This window comes from Grus americana, chromosome 3 (genome assembly GCF_028858705.1).
Source record: "Grus americana isolate bGruAme1 chromosome 3, bGruAme1.mat, whole genome shotgun sequence".
NCBI classification, from domain to species: Eukaryota; Metazoa; Chordata; class Aves; order Gruiformes; family Gruidae; genus Grus; species Grus americana.
Genome location: NC_072854.1, coordinates 114205083 through 114225886, shown reverse-complemented (window position 1 = coordinate 114225886; position 20804 = coordinate 114205083). Strand labels below are relative to the sequence as shown.

Genomic DNA, 20804 nt, shown 5'->3' with positions numbered 1-20804 from the left:
CTGAAAAAATGTTTTGATTTTACTTCAGTGCTACAGCTTGTCAGCCTGTATCTGACAACAGGAAATTAAGAGAGTGATTGTAATATATATATATATATAAAAAATTAGATCTGGCCTGAATGAATTGATACCTCATATATATGTATTTGCACAGATAGATCCACCTGTACAAAGCTTTGTGCCATTTTAAAATATTTGTATATTTTTAAGTAAAAGGCAATGCCTTTTCCCCCCACTTCATTGGACACTTAGGCTGCTGCCATTGATTTCTGATTTGTCAATTCACTGGTACAGTGTCTGTGTATAGCAGTCAAGGGTGAACCACAAGTATGATTTTTTTTTTCTTTTCATTAATCTCACATAGGCCTACTAGGCTTTAGAAATGTTGCAAATTTTAACAGAATTACAGAAACATCTTCAGTGGTTGAGAATCTTTTTTGCACAGTAACCTTAATAAACAGAAGATGTAATATGCACAAACTACAAAATGCATGCTTTAGTTATTAAGCATGAAATTTAAGTGTTTGCTGAGGTCCTTGCATCTTTACGGTGCTAGTTATGTGTGAAGGGTGCAAGGACTAACTCAACTACTTAATCTTCTTTGCCTAAAACCACAAGCCTGTTATTCACAAACATTTGAAGAAAAAGCTATGCCATACATGGTTTGTCTTATTGACATAAATACAAGCTACTAGCTTTTGTATGTTGCCAGATTTTTTTTCCTTCAGAGCAAGAATCACAAATGTACTGAATTCAGATAATCGGTATTCTCTTGGCTGGTATCTATCCTCTCTAATTTATTACGAAGTCATAGTTTAGAGTTCTTAATAGATATGTATGCATGTCCTTTTTCCTCCTGAAGTTGCAAGTCATGTCAACACAACAGCTATAACTTTGTACTGAAGTGTTAATGTATAATAAGAACAGAAAATATTTATTTTTTCTCTTGTAAATTGACAATGAAAACAATAGTGTGTACTATATTCTTTATATACAGTCATTGCTACATAGAACGGATTGTAAAAAGAGTAAAGCCATTGCAAATAAGCGCTTGAGCCTGCACTGCTGAGCAGTTTGAAACAGCTTGTTTCGACTCGCCTTGTGCATTTTAGTAAAGTTTGTTCTGCACAAACAGTATGGTGATTAGGTATCTGGAAGCTGACATTTAAAAAAAAAATCAAAATTTGGAAGTGTGTGAGCTGTGCTTTCTTTGGGGAAGAAGGGACGTTGAGCCTGATTCTTGACATGAGGAACCTGTGGCTGTTGTCTGATACAGCAAGCCCAGATTTCTCATGTAGGTGATTAATTCTTAATTTTTTTCTCACTTGTATACCCCTGCAGGGTTCTTTTCACAGGTCTCAAGGGCTTTGTCAACAGAGGTGAAACCCCTACCAGAGATAGATTTCACTGCTCATGAATGCTGGGCAGTGCATCCACACAGATGTTGAACATGTCAGCTATTTTGTGTGAGGGTGATTTAAAAGTTGTGCTGACTGAAGCATCCTTTTGGACTAATCACAATGTGATAAGGGCTTAGGCACCCTTAAAAACTTGTTTCCTGACAGATGCTCAGGGAATAGCATTTGTTTATTCTGTTTGTGGGGGGAAAGTGTGTAGAAATAAATACACCCACTGTGGTGAAGATCATACAAATAGTTCTGAGTAGCATTACAATTTTAATGTATTCTTGCCAGCTCCCTTACTCACGAGTAAGTTGGGTCACCTGACTAGGCTTTAACAGGCCCTTCTGTGTCTCCTTAGAGCCAAGCTGGCAGCTTGGCCATATGCATCAGCTGTTCTGCCACAGCAGACAGGGCAATGCAGCAGGGATATAGGGAACTAAAGAACAGAGTTGTGGGAACTGGGGGCGGGGGGGGGGGGGGAATTCAACTACTATCCTACCAAAAAATCCCTTCTTGTAAGGAAACACTGTGGTGATGAGCAAAGACAGGAGCATCCACCTGTATTGCTTGGTGCATCAGCTGCTAGTAAGCTTTATGCTGAAACAGTGATTCTGGAAAGAGCAAGTTGCCTTGTTGAATGTGCAGCTCTTTGAGGGGAAACTGGTGTGGCCAAAGAGGATTTTAGGTACTCTTGTGAAATTGTTCCATCCCTAGGCCCTCACATGAGCACACAGATCTGTGTTGATGCCCAGCTGAGTGAAGGCTCTTTGGAAACACTGGTTTTCTGCTGAGACTGCAGCCTGACTCTCCTGCTTACAAAGTGAGCGTGTCAGTTTTCCACTCTTGCTTTTGGAGTTTCCTCTTGGGCCCACCTAAAGACTGGACTATACATGACTTGTGATATCAGTGTTCCTTCATACTCTGTCCCCTGTAAAGAAGTGGGGAGGGGGGATGATGACAGAGTCGTTTGGAGATTCTGTAGCAGAGCTGGTCGCCTGTGGGGGGAGCTGCTGTCTCCCATCTGCCCTCCCGACGCTTCCCCCTGGGCCGGGGGTGCTGAATCACTCGGGGGGGAGGCCTAGATGCTGCGGATGCAGACACAGCTTCTGCGCCACAGCAATCCTCCTCTCCCTATCAGCCCCGTCAGGAGCGGTGGCGCGGTCTTCTGCTGAAACAGGAGGACCGAGAGCTGCGCTGCAGTAATTAATCTCACCACCCGCACTGACGGTCCTTCAGCGTGTCACCTCCCGTCACGGTGATAACCGCGTTTAGTGGTGAAGCGGTCCTGTGGGGGCAGGTGAAGATTTGCCCCCCGAGTGTACAAATACATTCCAGACCAGCTGCTTCCACTTCCACGTAACGTGCTCTGGAACCGAGGCAGGCGGCAGCCGGGGCTGTCGCCCGGCCCCGCCGGCCCGCTCCCAGGGCGGGCTCACCGCGGGAGAGCCGCCCCCGAGGAGGGGCCCCGGCCAAGGAAGGCCGGTCCCGCCAGGCTCCCCCGGCCCGTGTTGAGGGCGGCGGGGCGGGTCAAGATGGCGGCGGGGGGAGGGCGGTACTTCTGCACGGCCGGCCGTGGGCTGGAGCCCTTTCTAGCGCGGGAGGTGCGGGCGCGGCTCGGCGCCACGGAGGTGAGGAGGGAGCTGGCACTGGTCTCCACCCGGGGTGTTGCAGTCTGGTCCGGTCTGGATCGGCGGGGCAGGCGGCCTCGTCTGCTTTGCGCCCCGGAGCCGGGAGGCCGCGGTGTGGGCTGTGCCGCCGCCTGCGTGGGGCCCACGGGTCTGGTCTTGATGTGGGTCAGAAGGAACCTCTAAAGACCGTCTGGCCCAGCCCCTGCCGTGGGCAGAGACCTCTGCCACTCGGTCGGGCCGTGTCCCCTCCCTATCCCCGCCCGGTGAGCTGAGGTCTGCGCTGCCTTCCCTGCGAAGAGGCGAGCGGGTGTGAGGGGCTGCTAGAGGTGCTCACCCAAAACCTTCCCGGTTTACTTTCTGTTTTTTCCCCTGAGGTGGACTGCGTCTCAGGAAAGGTCTTCTTCAGCACAGAGGCGGAGCCGGGCGAGCTGAGGAGACTCAGGGCTGGAGAGCGACTGTTTTTACTGCTTAAGAAACACCCCCCGCTTGTAGTGTCTAGAAATAAAGGTACGATACTGACTCCTTCCCTCAAGCCATCCCCTCCCGTTTGCTCATAGGGTGTGTGCGCTCATAAACGCGAAGCCTCAGTTCACCTCCTTGTTTATAATGTTAATACTTGATTTAGTTTATTTACTAATAGCTATAGTTCTAACTGACAATAATTGAAAACCTGTCTTTCACCCAGATATGTTTTCAGTGTTGTTTTTTTTTTCCCCGCCAAAAATGGCTTTAAGAATGTTTTAAATAGCTGTCTTACCAGCCTGTGTTCTGCTGGCACTGTACGCACATGTGTATGTGTAACACTACTCCCAACACCAACAAAATTAATGAAACTGAAGTCCTGTTCTGGACCCTTTGTATGCATTTTAAGGATGAGTCATTTGGTCACATTTTTTGACAGTGTTGGAATAAGAATTACAAGTAAAATGGAAGGATATCTGCATGCTGGTGGGATTTTATGTGGGAGATCACAAATGGCCTTCAGCTTTGAGATTCAAATCTAGCCATGATTCTAAATGAGAACTAGAAATACCTTTATTCCCTCCCCCCCTTTTTTTTTTTTACCTCGACCAGCTTCAAGGTTTTTAAGTGAATTAGCCTTTATATTCCTTGTAATTAAAGGGATGCCTGGGTCTCTGCTGGTGGAGTACATGGGTGTTGAGAGCTCAGCTGTGCCTGTGATTGCTGCTCTGCTTCCTGGATTTACACATTGATGAAATCTGAACACAGTGTGTAGGAAAATCAAATGCTGAGACTGAACTACTTACCCCGAAACTGCTTTTTCTTCCAGGTAAAATGCTGCATGAGCTTAAAAGCCTTGTCGTTGAGGAGCCGAAGTATTGGCTGGATGTTATCTCTATCTGGAGAAACCTTCATGGGTGTGAGGGGAAAAAAGATGATGTCTCTCAAGAAAACCAGTCGCCTCTGAAGAGAAAATCAGAAGAAGAGACAACTATTGTAACTAAAAGGCAGGAAACAGAACAAGCGAGAGAGACTGTGTCTGAGGAATGTCAGGCGGAAGCTGGAGAGAGGTGTGTGGTACCAGAGAGAGCAAGTGATCAGGACTGCCGGACTGAAAGCAAGACTTTCTTAGAAGACCCTTCCAGAAGCAGTGGAGAGAAGCCTATTGTGAATGAGCAGCTTAGCTTCAGTTTCAGAGTTTCTTGTCGTTGCAGTGGAGCGATTGCCAAAATACTTACTTCACAGGTATGCTGAAATATCAATGTTTTAAAAGAATTTAGCAAAGGTGAAGGGAGCTGTGTAGTTTTATTTGTCACTTCAATGGTATGTTGTATGTTTTAGAAAAACAAAGTGATCTAAGCTTTTTCTGTATTTTCTCAAAAAAGCGCTTAGCCTGCATTTACCTTAATGAAGTGGAAATACAAGGGCTGTTGTTAATTTCTGGGTACTGTTACGGTGAATACTTCTCAAATCAATGCCTTTTTTTGAGGATAAGAAAGAGGTTGGAGTAGCTGAGCCTGTGAAGTCTGGTGGAGTCTGAGGAGCAACCGGATGGTAATTTACAGCTACTGAAAGGGGCGTTGCAAGGATGATGGAGTCAGACTGCTCTTAGTTGTGGCAGGCAGCGTAGAAGAAGGGGCACAAGCCAGAACTGGCAGCTTTGGTGGGCTATGGTTGGGTATTGGGGACAACTTGTTTCCCAGGAGGGTGGTGGAGCCCTGGGATGTGTCCTAGGGAGGGTTAGATCTTGGTCATTGGGAGAGGGTGATGGTGTAGAGACTTTGAAGGACCCTTTCCATCCGGCACTCTTCTCATCCATAGAATCTTTCTACTGTGAGGGAAAAAAAAAAAAAACAAACCAAACACTGTGTAGCTGCAATGTATGTAGATTTCTCTGAGTTGAAGATAAGTTTAATGAGGGTTTTTTTTTAACCTACTGAAGCAAGTACCTTGGAAAGATGGGATACATGAGCCTGCCAACATGAATGTTTGCTTAAATTTGTGCTGTGTGTTTGAATTCTCATACTCTGGAGGTAGTCAGAGCTTTAAAAGCATTAAAACTGTGCCGGTTGCTCACTGTGCCCCATTGTACTTCTTCTGGTCTTTGTACAAATTGTTTTCCTAGGGATAAAGAGGGACTCTTTCTTTTCCCAGGTATTTATAAGAATTGTGCAGTGATCTGTAGTTCTCTTAATTCTGTTATTTTTACTGCCTGTGACTGGTGTTTGCCCTTGCAGGAGATCGGAAGAGCTGTTGGCATAGCGCTCATGAAGCAGTTTGGGTGGCAGGCTGATCTGCGGGACCCTGATCTAGAGGTAATGGTGCTTGTCTGCCAGATGGCCTGTTGCTGCTTCCAGAATTGCCCCCAAAATCTTCTGTTTTGTTCTGTGCTCCCTTTGCAGGCAGGACCATGGCCTCTCCCCCCGTTTGTCTTTCTGCTGCTGAATTTAACTAGAAATCATCTGGTAGCGCCAAGCACAGCTTTTCAGTGGCCACTGTGTGCACACCTTCCAGAGCACTTAAGCTCTAGTCATAAATCCTAGAGCAGCAAGCATGGGCGTGTATGTCAGGGGAAGGATCCATACAGGGAATGCCTCAGGACCTGGCATGTTTACAAACTGCTGGACTCAGACTCTGTTGAAAATGGAGATCACCTGAGCCATTGGGCAGCTAGTTTAGCCTCTGCAGGGGAAGAGAGCGAGCAGCAAGGTTGTGTTCTTGAGGAACTTGACTTGAGAATGGCATTTATGGAAGAGCCTCCTCCTAGACCCTGTCCTTGATAAGCAGCTTGCTTAAGGCACCCTCCATGGTGCTAGCTGTCTAGAGACCTTGGAAAGGACTCATTGCTCTCGACAAGCTGTTTCTCCATCTCTGTGCTTGGCATAGGGAAGCTGTTCTCAGCACTGATACTCTGAAATCTGAGGCCTTCTGTAAAAGCTCTGAGTTCATATACTGGCTCTGGTTTTCCCAGGCTGTGTGTTAAGACCGGCTTTGTTGAGCCTCAAGTGGGGCTCTTGTCCTTTTTTTTCTCTGAAACCATTCAAGTGCTGAGGACTAGGATTTGTCAACAGCATCACACTTTTCTTTGGGCTCCCTGTGGAGGGATTGCAGTCATGCAAGACGACATGTTGGGGAGCTTAGTCTTCTTTTGGGACAAGAGGACAATTGCTTTGAGCTGCCTAAGTTTCTGGAAGGATTACCCACATTTGGCTTCCATCTGACATGCCCCTTAGTGGCACTTTTTTTTTTTTTAATAAAAAACCCCGTGTTTGTGAATAGCTGAGTGCTTATATACAGTGAATAATCCCCTGCTTCAAGGAAGTGGTTTTATAATTAAAAATATCCATTCAATGTTACAAAAATTGGTTCCCTTAAAGATTCAAGCTCTTGCTGATGGATTCCTGGCTGACAAAATCCCATCCCAGCTTGCTTAACTATTAAAACCTCTTTAAAGTGGCATTCAGATTACCTAGTGTGATTTCTTCCAATTAGTTGTAATTGCCTAAAGCATGTAATTTTGATCTTAAAAACTAGGATCAGAAGTTAACCTCTTCTGTGTCTCGTTTAAATCAGTTGAAGCTGCTGTTGTTGTCAAGTTGAGGGTTTCTAATGTATTTTTTTTTTCCTCTTTCAGATCTTTGTACATCTTAATGACATTCACTCTGTGGTGGGGATTCCTCTTTTCAGGTAGGCGTTCTCCTCACCAGGTTTGTCTTGGCAGTATCAGAACAGGCATAATTTCTAAATACTTTTGCTGTGAGTATTTATCTTCTGGTTTAATATTCACTGGACTGTCACACTAGTCTTGTGGTCTGTCTGGAGCTTATCTGAGCACATAGGCCGGGCTTTGCGGTGAGTTATGGATAAAAGCAGACGGTGGTTTCTATGTGTCTGTCTTTCTGCAGATCTGTCCAGTTCATTTTTTCTTTCATATTGCGTTGGCTTTTCTGAGTGCTTGTACCATTATCTTAACGTCGATTTTTTTTTTTTTTTTTTTTTGCTGTCTGCAGGCTTCCATTGGCAAACAGAGAGTATATCAAAACAGCAGGGCTGCGGTCAACAGTTGCGTGGGCCATGGCGTCTCTGGCTGAAATCAGTGTAAGTGAACGTTCACGCAAAGATGCAGAGTCCTGAAGGAAAGGAGGGCTGCTGCTCATCAGCGCTTGAGCTGGAAGCTTTGAAATGTGGTGATTTTAATGCCACATCCTCTAATGCATGTGGACAGGGTTTGCCTTATCTGTGATCAGTGTGTGCTGTCACCTGCTGTTCATCCAGATACCTGCTGTAATCCCAGGTCCTTCTCAGCAGAGGTGTTATTCCTTGTATGAATATATATGTCTAAACGGCAAGGGTTTTTCATTGTCCAGGCTTTAAACCTTATTTGAGGTTGTTCTCACAAAGGAAAACAGAAGCAGGTGTGATGTTTCCACTGATTAATTTGGTACCAATATCCATCTGCAGTCCACTTGTAATTTGTTTCCCTAAATGTCACCTCAAGGCTGGATGCAGTGATGCATTGTCTTTAGTGAAACTACTGATGATTTTACTATACTCCCTTACAAGAAGTTTGGCCTGATAAACCAGTGATTGTGGTTACCTACCCTGGATTCAGTGTGAGTATGTAGGTGATCCATACGTCCCTGAATAATCTTTGTCCTGGGAGAGGGATCTGTCTTGCTTGGGACGCAATAACCCTTTTATTTCTGTAGGCGGGTGTCTTTGTGCTGGATCCCATGTGTGGGCTAGGAACGATATTGCTGGAAGCTGCCAAAGAGTGGCCTGTGAGTATCACAGTGGCAACAGACGGGACCTTTGCAAGATGGCTTGTAGTTCCATCAAGAAAAACCTGTACCACAGTTATACCAAAGCGTGTGTATATATATATTGGAAAGCTGGAACCAAACTGATCTTTCTAGGCAGTTGTTAAAAGTGTTTCAGTACAAATATTCCTCCACAGAAATGTAAAACAAAGTCCTATGTACTTGTGTGGGTGAGTGCTGGCAACCCTGTATTTATACCGCAGGACTTGTGTGAGGACTTTTAAAACTGCCTGGACTTATCCTGGGATCAGAGATGTCAATGGGATGGTACAGTCAGTTGTCAGTATTAGAGGCAGTGTGGCTGTCTTTAGCTATCTGGGGTCTTGCTGTTAGGACATAGCCTCAATATTTCTGTAAGTTACACGTATCTTGAGCAGAACATGAAAGGAGTGAAGACAGCACAGACTTCCCCTGTTTTTCTGTCCTCTGGGTCTGTATATTGCTCTGTGTAATGGTATGAGATCTCCCAGCAAGGGTTTTGTGGTGGAAGAGCTATGCCAACAAGGCAGTTCTGAGAAGGGTTTACAAAACAAATACATCTGTTTGTCAACAAAATGACTTTTCTCTTTTTCTCTGAACAGGAAGCCTGTTACTGGGGTGCTGATATAAGTGATTCACAGTTAGAGGGTGCAGATGTGAATATCAGGGCTGCAGGCCTGATGGATAAGATTGAGTTACTTAAAGCTTCTGTGAAAGGTATGTGTGTAGGCTTTCCAAGTGAGACATGTTTGAAGTGTTTTTTGTGGTTTTGGGATTATACAGGTAGTGTAGGTTCTCTTGAGGTGAGGTGTAGTAGAGCTAACTCTCAGAAAATAGCTGAGTAGTGACTCTAGTGCTATTGAATGGATAATTATTTGTTCTCTCCCCCTCTGAACTTTGGCAAGAATCAACTCAGCAGAAGACAATGAAAATAATTGTCAGACATGGGCAGTAGTTGTCTGTCTTAATGGTAAATATGTGAATACCACAAAGAGTATGTACCATGTGAGAGAGATTTTTGTGTCTAATGGGAACACAGCAAGTACAAATGTGGCTTGTAACTTAAATGTACCAAATGAATAGTAGTGGGAACTTGCTAAGCTTAGTGTTGGTCTTTATTCCTGTCATCTGCTCAGAGCTGCTAACCCCAGCACTGGGTAAGGTTGCTCAGGGCCTTGTCCAGTCGGGTTTCGAGAACCCATAGTCTTATCCTTTCAAATGCTGGCCAGCACAGCCTGGTATGTGGCCGGCCCTCATCACCACAGGGGTGCAGTGCTGCATCATGGTCAAGAGAACTGACTATTCCCAGTATGCAGAAACTCTGGGGAGATACTTCAAAGATACTAGCTCTGACAGAATGCAAATGATTGTGGCTGTTACCGGATTCTTGGAGGGAGAAAAGGGGGATGGAGAGGAATTTAACATGTTCCTTGCCATTTATATGTGTGCATCTGAACATCTGCCCTAAGTAAAGTGCTTGCAAGCTTAGCTCTTCTTTTGCATTTTGCTTGTAAAGATGCACTGTGTGTTGAGAAGAGGCAGTTTGGACTCATGCAGTCCCCTGTTCGGTGAATCATGCTGTTGGAGCAAACATGTCGCCAGTAGCAGGGAATCGGCAAGCTAAACCACGCTCTCATGCATTTGTCTTTTCCCAGTCTGCACTGGGTTGGTGGCTTCGTAGTGCCGTTTGTGAGGATAAGTACAGAAGGAGCTGTGAATCTGGGTGCATAACCTGCAAAAGAGCTGGCAGACAGTTTTGTAAGGTGAATGGGGGCATAGCTGTTGTTCGTTTCTCTGACAGTGAGATGTAAAGACCTGCCTTTATTCTGCAGCATTGCCATTGCCTTCAGAAAGCTTTGACGCTGTGATTTCGGATATTCCGTTTGGGAAGAAGTTCAAGATCACAAAAGACATACAGCTCCTCCCAGATATTCTCCAGGAAATGGAGAGGTACGTGTGGCCTTTGACATGCTTTGACATGCTTGGAGTTTGGTGTAAATGTCATGATGGTTTGCAATCCTAAGTGTTCAGTCAGCTTCAGGTTGGCTTTATTCCAAACATTTTCCAGCTCTGTAGATCCTGTGCAGGCTATGAAAGTCCATGTCCTTTACTTGTCCCTTAAAGGCTGTTGTGGCTTGTCTTGCAAGCTGTGGAAGTGCTGAAAGCAGTGCAAGGAATGAGCTTGTTGTGTGAGCCACACTTCACAAATACTCTTTAGAAAGCATGATGGTGAAATATTCGTGAGCCACACTTCACAAATGCTCTTTACAAGACAGGAAGGAGAAAGAGAGGATGACTGAGACAAACTTAAAGCAAGGCCAGGCAAATAAAGCAATAATCCTTTCTCAGTTGAGGTCTGTTTGTATAAAATCGTAGGCTTTTGTTTTGGGTTCACAAGCCAGCTTTTACCAGCCTGTCTTGGCAGGAAGAATTTCAAATAGTGGTATGCATTGTCCTTTCTGTTAGCGTATACTGGCATATCCAGCTAGCGACCTGGTCAGCTTTTAGATGTCTCCTTTCATCTCTCACCCCGTCATTTTGTGGCAGAGTTGAGCCAGGCTAATAGTGGGCTGCTTCTAACGGGCAGTTCAAACCGTAGAATCATAGAATGGTTAGGGTTGGAAGGGACCTCAAAGATCATCTAGTTCCAACCCTCCTGCCATGGGCAGGGACACCCTCCACTAGACCACATTGCCCAAAGCCTCATCCAACCTGGCCTTAAACACTTCCAGGGATGGGGCCTCCACAACCTCTCTGGGCAACCTGTTCCAGTGCCTCACCACTCTAACAGAAAAGAATTTCTTTCTAACATCTAATCTAAATCAACCCTCCTTCAGCTTGAACCTATTACCCCTTGTCCTGTCACCTACACTCCCTGATAAACAGTCCCTCACCATCTTTCCTGTAGGCCCCCTACAGGTACTGGAAGGCTGCAATTAGATCTCCCTGGAGCCGCCTTTTCTCCAGGCTGAACAACCCCAACTCTCTCAGCCTGTCCTCATAGGAGAGGTGCTCCATCCCCCTGATCAGCTTCATGGCCCTCCTCTGGACTCGCTCCAACAGCTCAATGTCTCTCCTGTACTGGGGACCCCAGAGCTGGACGCAGTACTCCAGGTGGGGTCTCACAAGAGCGGAGTAGAGGGGCAGGATCACCTCCCTCAACCTGCTGGTCACACCTCTTCTGATGCAGCCCAGGACACGGTTGGCTTTCTGGGCTGCAAGTGCACACTGCCGGGTCATGTTGAGCTTCTCATCGATCAATACCCCCAAGTCCTTCTCCTCGGGGCTGCTTTCAATCCATTCCTCACCCAGCCTGTAGTCATGCTTGGGATTGCGCCGACCCACGTGCAGGACCTTACACTTGGCCTTGCTGAACTACATGCGGTTCGCACGGGCCCACCTCTTCAGCCTGTCAAGGTCGCTCTGGATGGCATCCCTTCCCTCCAGCGCGTCGACCACACCACACAGCTTGGTGTCGTCGGCAAACTTGCTGAGGGTGCACTCGATCCCGCTGTCCGTGTCACCGACAAAGATGTTGAACAGCGCTGGTCCCAGTACCGACCCCTGAGGAATGCCACTCGTCACCGTTCTCCGCTTGGACATTGAGCCGTTGACCACAACTCTTTGAGTGCGACCATCCAGCCAATTCCTCATCCACCGAGTGGGCCATCCATCGAATCCATGTCTCTCCAATTTAGAGACAAGGATGTCATGCAGGACAGCCTCAAAGGCTTTGCACAAGTCCAGGTAGATGATGTCAGTTGCCCTGCCCTTATCCATGGATGCTGTAACCCCATCATAGAAGGCCACCAAGTTTGTCAGGCACCATTTGCCCCTAGTGAAGCCGTGTTGGCTGTCATCAGTCACCTCTATATTTTCCATGTGCCAGAGCATAGTTTCCAGGAGGATCTGCTCCATGATCTTGCCAGGCACAAATGTGAGACTGACTGGCCTGTAGTTCCCTGCGTCTTCCTTTTTTCCCTTTTTAAAAATGGGGGTTATGTTTCCCCTTTTCCAGTCAGTGGGAACTTCACTGGACTACCAGGACTTCTCAAATATGATGGCGAGTGGCTTGGCCACTTCATCCACCAGTTCCCTCAGGACCCGCAGATGCATCTCATCAGGTCCCATGGACTTGTGCACCTTCAGGTTCCTTAGATATTCTCGAACCTGATCTTCTCCTACAGTGGGCGGTTCTGCATTCTTCCAGTCCCTGCCTTCTGTGACCTGGGCAGTGTGGCTCAAGGATTTGCCAGTGAAGACTGAGGCAAAGAAGTCATTGAGTACCTCAGCCTTCTCCATATCCTGGGTAACCAGTTCACCCGTTTCATTCCGGAGGGGACCCACATTTTCCCTCGTCCTCCTTTTATCACTGACATACCTATAGAAGCTTTTCTTCTTGTCCTTGACATCCCTGGCCAGACTAATTTCTATCAGGGCTTTGGCTTTCCTAACCTGCTCCCTGGCTGCTTGGACAGTTTCTCTGTATTCTTGCCAGGCTGCCTGCCCTTGCTTCCACACTCTGTAGGCTTCCTTTTTTTGTTTGACTTTGCCCAGGAGCTCTTTGTTCATCCACAGGGGCCTCTTGGTGGATTTGCTTGACTTCCTCTTTGTTGGGATGCATCGCTCCTGAGCTTGGAGGAGGTGACCCTTGAATATTAGCCAGCTGTCTTGGACCCCTCTTCCTTCCAGGGCTTTGTCCCATGGTATTCTATCAAGCAAATCCCTGAAGAGGCCAAAGTGTCTGCTCTGCTGAAGTCCAAGGCAGTGAGCTTGCTGAGTGCTCTCCTCGCTGCCCTGAGGATCCTGAATTCCACCATTTCGTGGTCACTGCAGCCAAGGCTACCCTTGAGCTTCACGTCCCCTACCAGGCCCTCCTTATTGGTGAGAACAAGGTCCAGCATGGCACCTCCCCTCGTGGGCTCCTCTATCACCTGGAGGAGAAAGTTATCATCGACACATTCCAGGAACTTCCTGGATTGCTTGCGCTCAGCTGCGTTGTCCCTCCAGCAGATGTCAGGGTGGTTGAAGTCCCCCATAAGGACCAGGGCTTGTGAGCGTGGGGCTGCTCCTATCTGCCTATAGAGGGCTTCACCTGCTCGGTCTCCCTGGTCAGGTGGCCTGTAGCAGAATGCCACTATGATGTCCCCTGCCCCAGCCCTCCCTTTAATCCTGACCCATAGGCTCTCAGTGGGCTCCTCCTTCATGCCCAGGTGGAGCTCCATGCACTCCAGCTGGTCATTAGCATAGAGGGCGATGCCCCCTCCTTGCCTGCCCTGCCTGTCCTTCCTAAAGAGCCTGTACCCTTCCATCCCAACTCTCCAGTCATAGGAGCTGTCCCACCACGTCTCTGTAATGCCAATAAGGTCACAGCCTTGCAGGCACACACACGTCTCCAGCTCCTCTTGTTTGTTCCCCATGCTCCGTGCATTCGCGTAGAGGCATTTCAGTTGTGCCCCTGATGAGGCTGACTTATTGGCTGGGGTGGCTGGGATTCTTTTGATGTATCTTCCCAGTGTTACCCCATTGGTTCCTGTTGCATCTGGAGCCCCCGGCTCGTCTCCTCTAGGCTTTGAGCGTGCTGTAGTGCATCCAGCACGTCTCTGAGCAGTAGGCCGAGGGCCCTCGCCAGCGCCCCGTCCCTCCAACCTGGGCACATTGTCCCACAACATGTCGCTGGCAAGCCCGATGTTATCCCCCTCCCCCTTTGAGCCCAGTTTAAAGCTCTATTGATGAGCCCTGCTAGTTCTTGGGCAAAGATCCTCTTCCCCCTTTGAGAGAGATGAATCCCATCAGGGTTCATCAGGCCTGGTGCTGTGTAGGCCGCCCCATTGTCAAAGAACCCAAAGTTGTGGCATTGACACCAGCCATGGAACCATGCATTTATGGAGTGTGGCCGCCTGTTCCTCCCAACATTGCTGCCTTCAACTGGAAGGAGGGAGGAGAATATTACCTGCACTCCCAAATCCTTCAGTGACTGCCCTAAGAGCGTGAAGTCCCTTTTGATCGCTTTTGTGGTGCGTGCCTCTGCTTCATCCCCACCCACATGGAGGAGCAGCAGTGGGTAATAGTCAGAGGGCTGTACCAGGCTGGGGAGTTTCCTAGTGATGTCCTTGCGATGTCCATCTCCCTCTTTATTTCTTTTCTTGGCTGAAAACAAGCCCTTTATGTAGGATTGGTCTTCAGCTGGTGTTGATCTTGCTCACCCAATGCAGGAATGTGGTGGGAAGATGGTGAGGAAGGTGAAGTAGCTCCACAGAATGGCAGGGCAATCTCATGTCAGCTTATACTGACCATTCGTCCCTTTGGCCATGCTTGTCTTCTGGTCTCATTTGCTCTGTTGGGCTTCCTAAGCAAAATGTTTCCTTGGCAAGGTGGAGGTGAGGAAGGGACCATTACCATGAGGGCCCCACCAGTAAGACTCTTAAATCCACTTGCTGTGAGCAGAGCCAGGATAGTCTTTTTTTCGCCCCCTTCTTTCATGGCCAAGTATAATGTTTCCTCATGTGCGAATTAAAATGGATTACAAATGATGGTTAATTTTCCTCTGTTTCCTGAGTTTGAAAGCCATTGAGGATCAGTGGAACACGGAAAGGACAGACCTTTTAAAGTTTCCAAAGGGAAAGGCCAGCTTCAGAATTGCCTTACAACTGGAGGAGCACTTGCTGTCCTGGGAAGCTGTTCCTTTGCAGACTGGTGGGAAGCTCATGAGACCAAAAAAATGGGGTTTGAAGGTGATACTGCCCTTGATCCTTGGAAGAATACCAAGAGGGGAAAAACTGGGTCCCATCTTCCCTGTTAACCCCATGGAAAGAACTCCTGAGGTCAGAAATTTTTGGGAGTCAGGATAGGGCCCGGTTCTCCCACTTAGGAAGAGTTATGAAGATAGGGCATTTAAATTCTGTTTGAACACATAGTTTACTGAGTTGAGCCATGACCCTTAATGTGCTTAGGTGTTTTATCAAATGCAACTGGCACCTGAAGTGTCACCAGTGTTGAGTTCTGCACAGATGAATGAATACCAGGCAGGCTGAACACCTAACCTTTATTTTTCCTGCAATTGCCAGAGTACTTCGTGTTGGAGGCACTGTTGTATTGCTGCTGAGCCAAGATCTCCATAAATACATGGATGGCATTACCCAGTGTGCTGAAAATGACCCTCCTAATGCCACTTCTGACAGTGCAAGTGAAACCGCCGCTGCAAAAGCCCTGAATGTTGATGGGAATTCTTCCTCCTTAGTGAATGGTGTTAAAGAATCCTTTCTCAGCAGCAGACGGACACATTTTGGGTCTCTGGTGCTAGATGGCGTCTATGGAGTTAGTCTTGGAAAGACGGATGCTTTCATACACAAATACAGGAAGATCTCTTCTGCTGGGAATCGGTAGTTTTCTAGCACTGTGCCTAAGTGAACGGGAATCCTGATACACTTGAAAAGCAGTATGGCAGTGATCTGATGGGACCCTGCTGATCCAAACCCTGTGCCATTTGTTAGCTCACCTCACTTTCTTTGGATGTCCTAAGGCATTGCTTTTCTCTCTTTGGTTTTTAGGAGAGCTGGAAGATGTGTACTAGTGTTTCAGATGTTTTTACTCTAAAATATTGTAATGAGACAAGAGTCCTCAAATCCTTGTTTAGGCAAAGCCCCTCAGTATTGGGAGGAGTTTCTTTGGGAGAGAAGGACTTCATTTGCAGAACTGGAAAAACAAATGTGGTAATAATAAAATGTGAACAGATTTTCACCTTCAGCAATGTTTTTAGGAAGCACATCTTGTCTGAAGAAGTCCCCAGCTCTTTTTGACCGCTGGATGTATGCTTTACCATGTGCCTTGCAGTCTTGTATTTTATTTTAAAGCTCGTTTCTGATGAGTTTGAAATGTTGCTATTGAGATCTCTTGGAGTGGGAAATAAATATTAATTCTTTGCATGCATCTAATGGGTGTGCCTTAGGTTTTTTAGGGTGAAGAGAATTATGACTATCAAAAATAATGCTTTTCCTCACTTGGTAATGTTACTCCAAGGGCACAATGTGGAAGATGGGAAAACTTGCCAAGTGGATGAACAATTAGAAGTGACTTTACCTGCAAAGAAGCACACAGAAAAATTCTCCTGAAAAGAGAGAGGTCTTAGCAGTTCTTTTAGTCTATGCAAAAGGTATTTGGGGAGGAATAGTCTTAGATTCTCATGGCTGCTGAGCTAACAGGGAAGTATTTTTATAGAGAATGACTGCAGATTGCTTTCAGATGCTATTTTGGACAAGTGTTTGCAATTTGGCAAGTTGTAAGCTGGACTTGTGCATTGTGTTTGCTGTGATTAGTATGGAGGTAACAATTACGAGTATGTCTGGGTTGGTTTGGGGGTATTCTTGCTTTTTTTCTTTTTCTTTGAAGTTTGTTGTGTGTAGCCAGGTGGAAGCATTACTTTATCTGTGTGTTTTCCACAGCAGAGTCTCTACTCTGGACATCTTAAAATAGGAAGTAAGAGCCTGTGGTGTCGACTGAACTAGAGAGGCTCGAAGGGAACAAGGATATGAGTCATATTGATGTGATCCTGCTGCTATGACCCCTGCTGTTTAGCTGGTACCTGGAAACTTGCTAGTGTACCACAAGGACAGATGTCTGGCTTTTTATTTTTATCATTATCTGCCCTCCCACCCAAGTTTAGTTTTCAAAGAGGCTTTGGAGAAGATAATGAATGCATCACAAGAAAGGTAAAGGGTAACTTGTTCATGCCATTAGCTCTGTATCAAATGTGCATGGTCAACAATAATGTATCTCTTCTAATTAGCACTAGTGCAAGTTTGTTGTAGCAGATAAAGTGTTATCTGGATTGCTTAGTTCTTAATGTATCCCAGGGACATGAACACTGGACATAACACTGTTTTCAGTGGGAGTCTGAAAGAGAGATGATGTTTGAGTTTTGAAATTTTTTTCCAGTGAAGCTATGTTGCCACGATAGCTAGCTAAAACATTAATATTACACGGTTCTCATTAGAAGCTAAACACAGGACTTAAAATCTGTTCCTTTGTCCAGAGATGTCTCCTCTCAAGGCAGCTAAAGTTAATGGTGAAAGCGAGTTACTGCTTTGTCAGATGGTTGATGTATCTGTAACAAAACACAAACAGACGATCTGCTGATAGTGTTTTTTTGGAGTTGAGTATTCTTGAGTGTTGCATATCACATTGTCATTTGCACATATTGTTTTCTGTGTCTCAGTAAACTTACTTGTCAAGTGCTTCATCTAAAGTCTAGTTTAGAGACTGATAGCAAAATTGCTTTTCTTGTTGCAGTTACGTGTCAGGAAAATTCTTGACTGTCACCTTCTCTTTGTGTCAAATTTTCTCATCCAAAATGACACCCGCTAGAAAGGGTAAAAATGAGTTTTGCTGTTGTACAAAATTTCTGTCTCTTGTGTTTCTGTATTTCACTGTTGTGAAGAATTTAATTGTGTAGGGTGGTCAGCAAAGTGTAAAAGAATAGTTATGGGTTTTTGGTTGTGAAAGAGACACTGTCCTGTCCTGCTCAGTTTCGGGAGTTTCTATTCTAGAAACTATTCCTGGAATTAAATGAGGTGGTTGCTTACTTTAGTTTGCTCTGTGTTTACTCCATCTCTCATTTGCCCTGGCTTTCTGTGCAAGTTTTGCAGATTGGGGGTGCGTGTGAAGACGAAAGGTTAATAATGTTTAGGCACTTACTCTAAAGCTTATGCTACTTCAATATTTTGGGTGCAATGAAAACACTGGCCAAATAGTGGAGAAATCATGTCCTTTCACAGAAACACCTGTCTGTATGTGAAAGTAACTTCTTTTTTGCTCTTCAGCATTTGCACGTGTAAAGGTCTAGCCAGTATGCAGCAAACTGTCAGCAATACACCACGGAGAGTAGATGGTCTGTTGTGATGTTAACTTGCAGCTTGTGATTTGAAATTTGCTTTCAGTTAAATAAAATACATGTGAATATCAGATTTCTGTTTAAAAAGTACCAAATGGATAGGTCACCAGCATGTTGATGTATTGGGAGAAACTTAAAACATATTTTCTTAGGTAATAGCTTGGTCAGTTCTGTTGGAATTTGTTGTCTTACATTTGAAATTTATTCACAGACATATTTGAGAGGTTGCAATAATCGATAAATATGAGCTCAGTGTCAGCCTTTTGACAATAGCTTTGGCTGCTGGTTTAAAAGCTCTTTTGAGTTATACTGAAGTGTGCTACAGCAGTACACTAAAAGGAGAATTTTTGCATACTTTGAATTTTCCTGTTCGTTTGGGGTTTTTTGTTTTGTTTTCCCTCAACTTAAAGACTCTTCTAAGTTATTCTTGAAGTTAAATGGTTATTTTAGGCCTTCAGGCTTGTTTCACCTGTGAAGTCCTTGAGGTTCATAAGAGTGAGTTGGGTTTTTTGGTGAACTGTGTATGTCTAGTAACTAAACAAACTTCAGAAGAACTTCTTTAGAAATAACATACCAGACTAGATATAATTTGCCTTTATGACTTAAGAAATTTCAGAGGAGCCCCAGTGTAAGATACTGAATTGCAAAAGAGCACTTGACATGTATTTCTTAAAAAAAAAAAAAAAAAAAATTAAAAGGCTGTTACCATCTTGGCTTCTTTCTTGCCTTCCCTCTTTAACTTACCTGCAAAACCCCTGCACAACACCCCCCCCCCAAAAAAAAAAGTCTGATGGGTTTTCAATGTCACAGATTATTTTCTCCATGGACACATCTGGTAAGAACCTCTTACAGTAAGACTCAGATAAATGCCACATCTGTGCCAGTGTTTTATCTGGACAGAAGTTATGCACAGTCCATATGTATATGTGCTTACTGAGTTTACTGAAAAGTTGCTGCAGTAACATGCTATTTAGTGTTTTTTGCTCAGGATCTAATGGGTGTTGGACATGTGGCCAAAAAGAGCAAGTGCTCTAGCCACACTGCCCAGGTCACAGAAGGCAAAGGCCTGGGAGAATGAAGAATCACCAATGGTAGGAGACCATCAGGTTCGAGAATATCTAAGGAACCTGAAGGTGCACAAGTCCATGGGACCTGATGAGATGCATCTGCGGGTCCTGAGGGAACTGGTGGATGAAGTGGCCAAGCCACTCGCCATCATATTTGAGAAGTCCTGGTAGTCCAGTGAAGTTCCCACTGACTGGAAAAGGGGAAACATAACCCCCATTTTTAAAAAGGGAAAAAAGGAAGACGCAGGGAACTACAGGCCAGTCAGTCTCACATTTGTGCCTGGCAAGATCATGGAGCAGATCCTCCTGGAAACTATGCTCTGGCACATGGAAAATATAGAGGTGACTGATGACAGCCAACACGGCTTCACTAGGGGCAAATGGTGCCTGACAAACTTGGTGGCCTTCTATGATGGGGTTACAGCATCCATGGATAAGGGCAGGGCAACTGACATCATCTACCTGGACTTGTGCAAAGCCTTTGAGGCTGTCCTGCATGACATCCTTGTCTCTAAATTGGAGAGACATGGATTCGATGGATGGCCCACTCGGTGGATGAGGAATTGGCTGGATGGTCGCACTCAAAGAGTTGTGGTCAACGGCTCAATGTCCAAGCGGAGAACGGTGACGAGTGGCATTCCTCAGGGGTCGGTACTGGGACCAGCGCTGTTCAACATCTTTGTCGGTGACACGGACAGCGGGATCGAGTGCACCCTCAGCAAGTTTGCCGACGACACCAAGCTGTGTGGTGTGGTCGACGCGCTGGAGGGAAGGGATGCCATCCAGAGCGACCTTGACAGGCTGAAGAGGTGGGCCCGTGCGAACCGCATGTAGTTCAGCAAGGCCAAGTGTAAGGTCCTGCACGTGGGTCGGCGCAATCCCAAGCATGACTACAGGCTGGGTGAGGAATGGATTGAAAGCAGCCCCGAGGAGAAGGACTTGGGGGTATTGATCGATGAGAAGCTCAACATGACCCGGCAGTGTGCACTTGCAGCCCAGAAAGCCAACCGTGTCCTGGGCTGCATCAGAAGAGGTGTGACCAGCAGGTTGAGGGAGGTGATCCTGCCCCTCTACTCCGCTCTTGTGAGACCCCACCTGGAGTACTGCGTCCAGCTCTGGGGTCCCCAGTACAGGAGAGACATTGAGCTGTTGGAGCGAGTCCAGAGGAGGGCCATGAAGCTGATCAGGGGGATGGAGCACCTCTCCTATGAGGACAGGCTGAGAGAGTTGGGGTTGTTCAGCCTGGAGAAAAGGCGGCTCCAGGGAGATCTAATTGCAGCCTTCCTGTACCTGTAGGGGGCTGTCGTGGTTTTACCCCAGCTGGCAGCTAAGCACCACGCAGCCGCTCACTCGCTCCCCCCCCCATCGGGATGGGGGAGAGAATTGGAAAAGTTAAAGTGAGAAAACTCATAGGTTGAGATAAAGACATTTTAATAGGTAAAGCAAAAGCTGCGCGCACAAGCAAAGCAAAGCAAGGAATTCATTCACCACTCCCCATGGGCAGGCAGGTGTTCAGCCATCTCCAGGGAAGCAGGGCCCTGTCACGCGTAACGGTT

General features: G+C 46.2%; 1 protein-coding gene across 2 annotated transcripts; it reads left to right on the top strand.

The window, feature by feature from the left end:
* The first annotated feature begins 2099 nt into the window (after nt 1-2099).
* On the top strand, nt 2100-18882 carry THUMPD2 (THUMP domain containing 2). 2 transcript variants are annotated; one of them, XM_054822118.1, is made up of 10 exons: nt 2100-2223; nt 3406-3538; nt 4323-4738; nt 5731-5808; nt 7128-7180; nt 7504-7591; nt 8203-8274; nt 8895-9009; nt 10125-10242; nt 15360-18882. In XM_054822118.1, exons 3-10 carry the CDS (start codon nt 4328-4330, stop codon nt 15676-15678), a joined length of 1254 nt encoding a protein of 417 aa, XP_054678093.1. In that variant the 5' UTR covers nt 2100-2223; nt 3406-3538; nt 4323-4327; the 3' UTR covers nt 15679-18882. The 2 variants fall into 2 exon arrangements, with proteins under 2 accessions (XP_054678093.1, XP_054678094.1); XM_054822119.1 differs by lacking the exon at nt 2100-2223 and adding an exon at nt 2758-3031.
* The last annotated feature ends 1922 nt before the right edge of the window (nt 18883-20804 follow it).

Coding starts and splice junctions, on each gene's coding strand:
- THUMPD2 (XM_054822119.1), top strand. CDS start 2,936: ATGGCGGCGGGGGGAGGGCGGTACTTCTGCACGGCCGGCCGTGGGCTG. Junction 7,181..7,503: donor GTGGGGATTCCTCTTTTCAG/GTAGGCGTTCTC, acceptor TGCTGTCTGCAG/GCTTCCATTGGCAAACAGAG. Junction 8,275..8,894: donor AAGCTGCCAAAGAGTGGCCT/GTGAGTATCACA, acceptor TTCTCTGAACAG/GAAGCCTGTTACTGGGGTGC.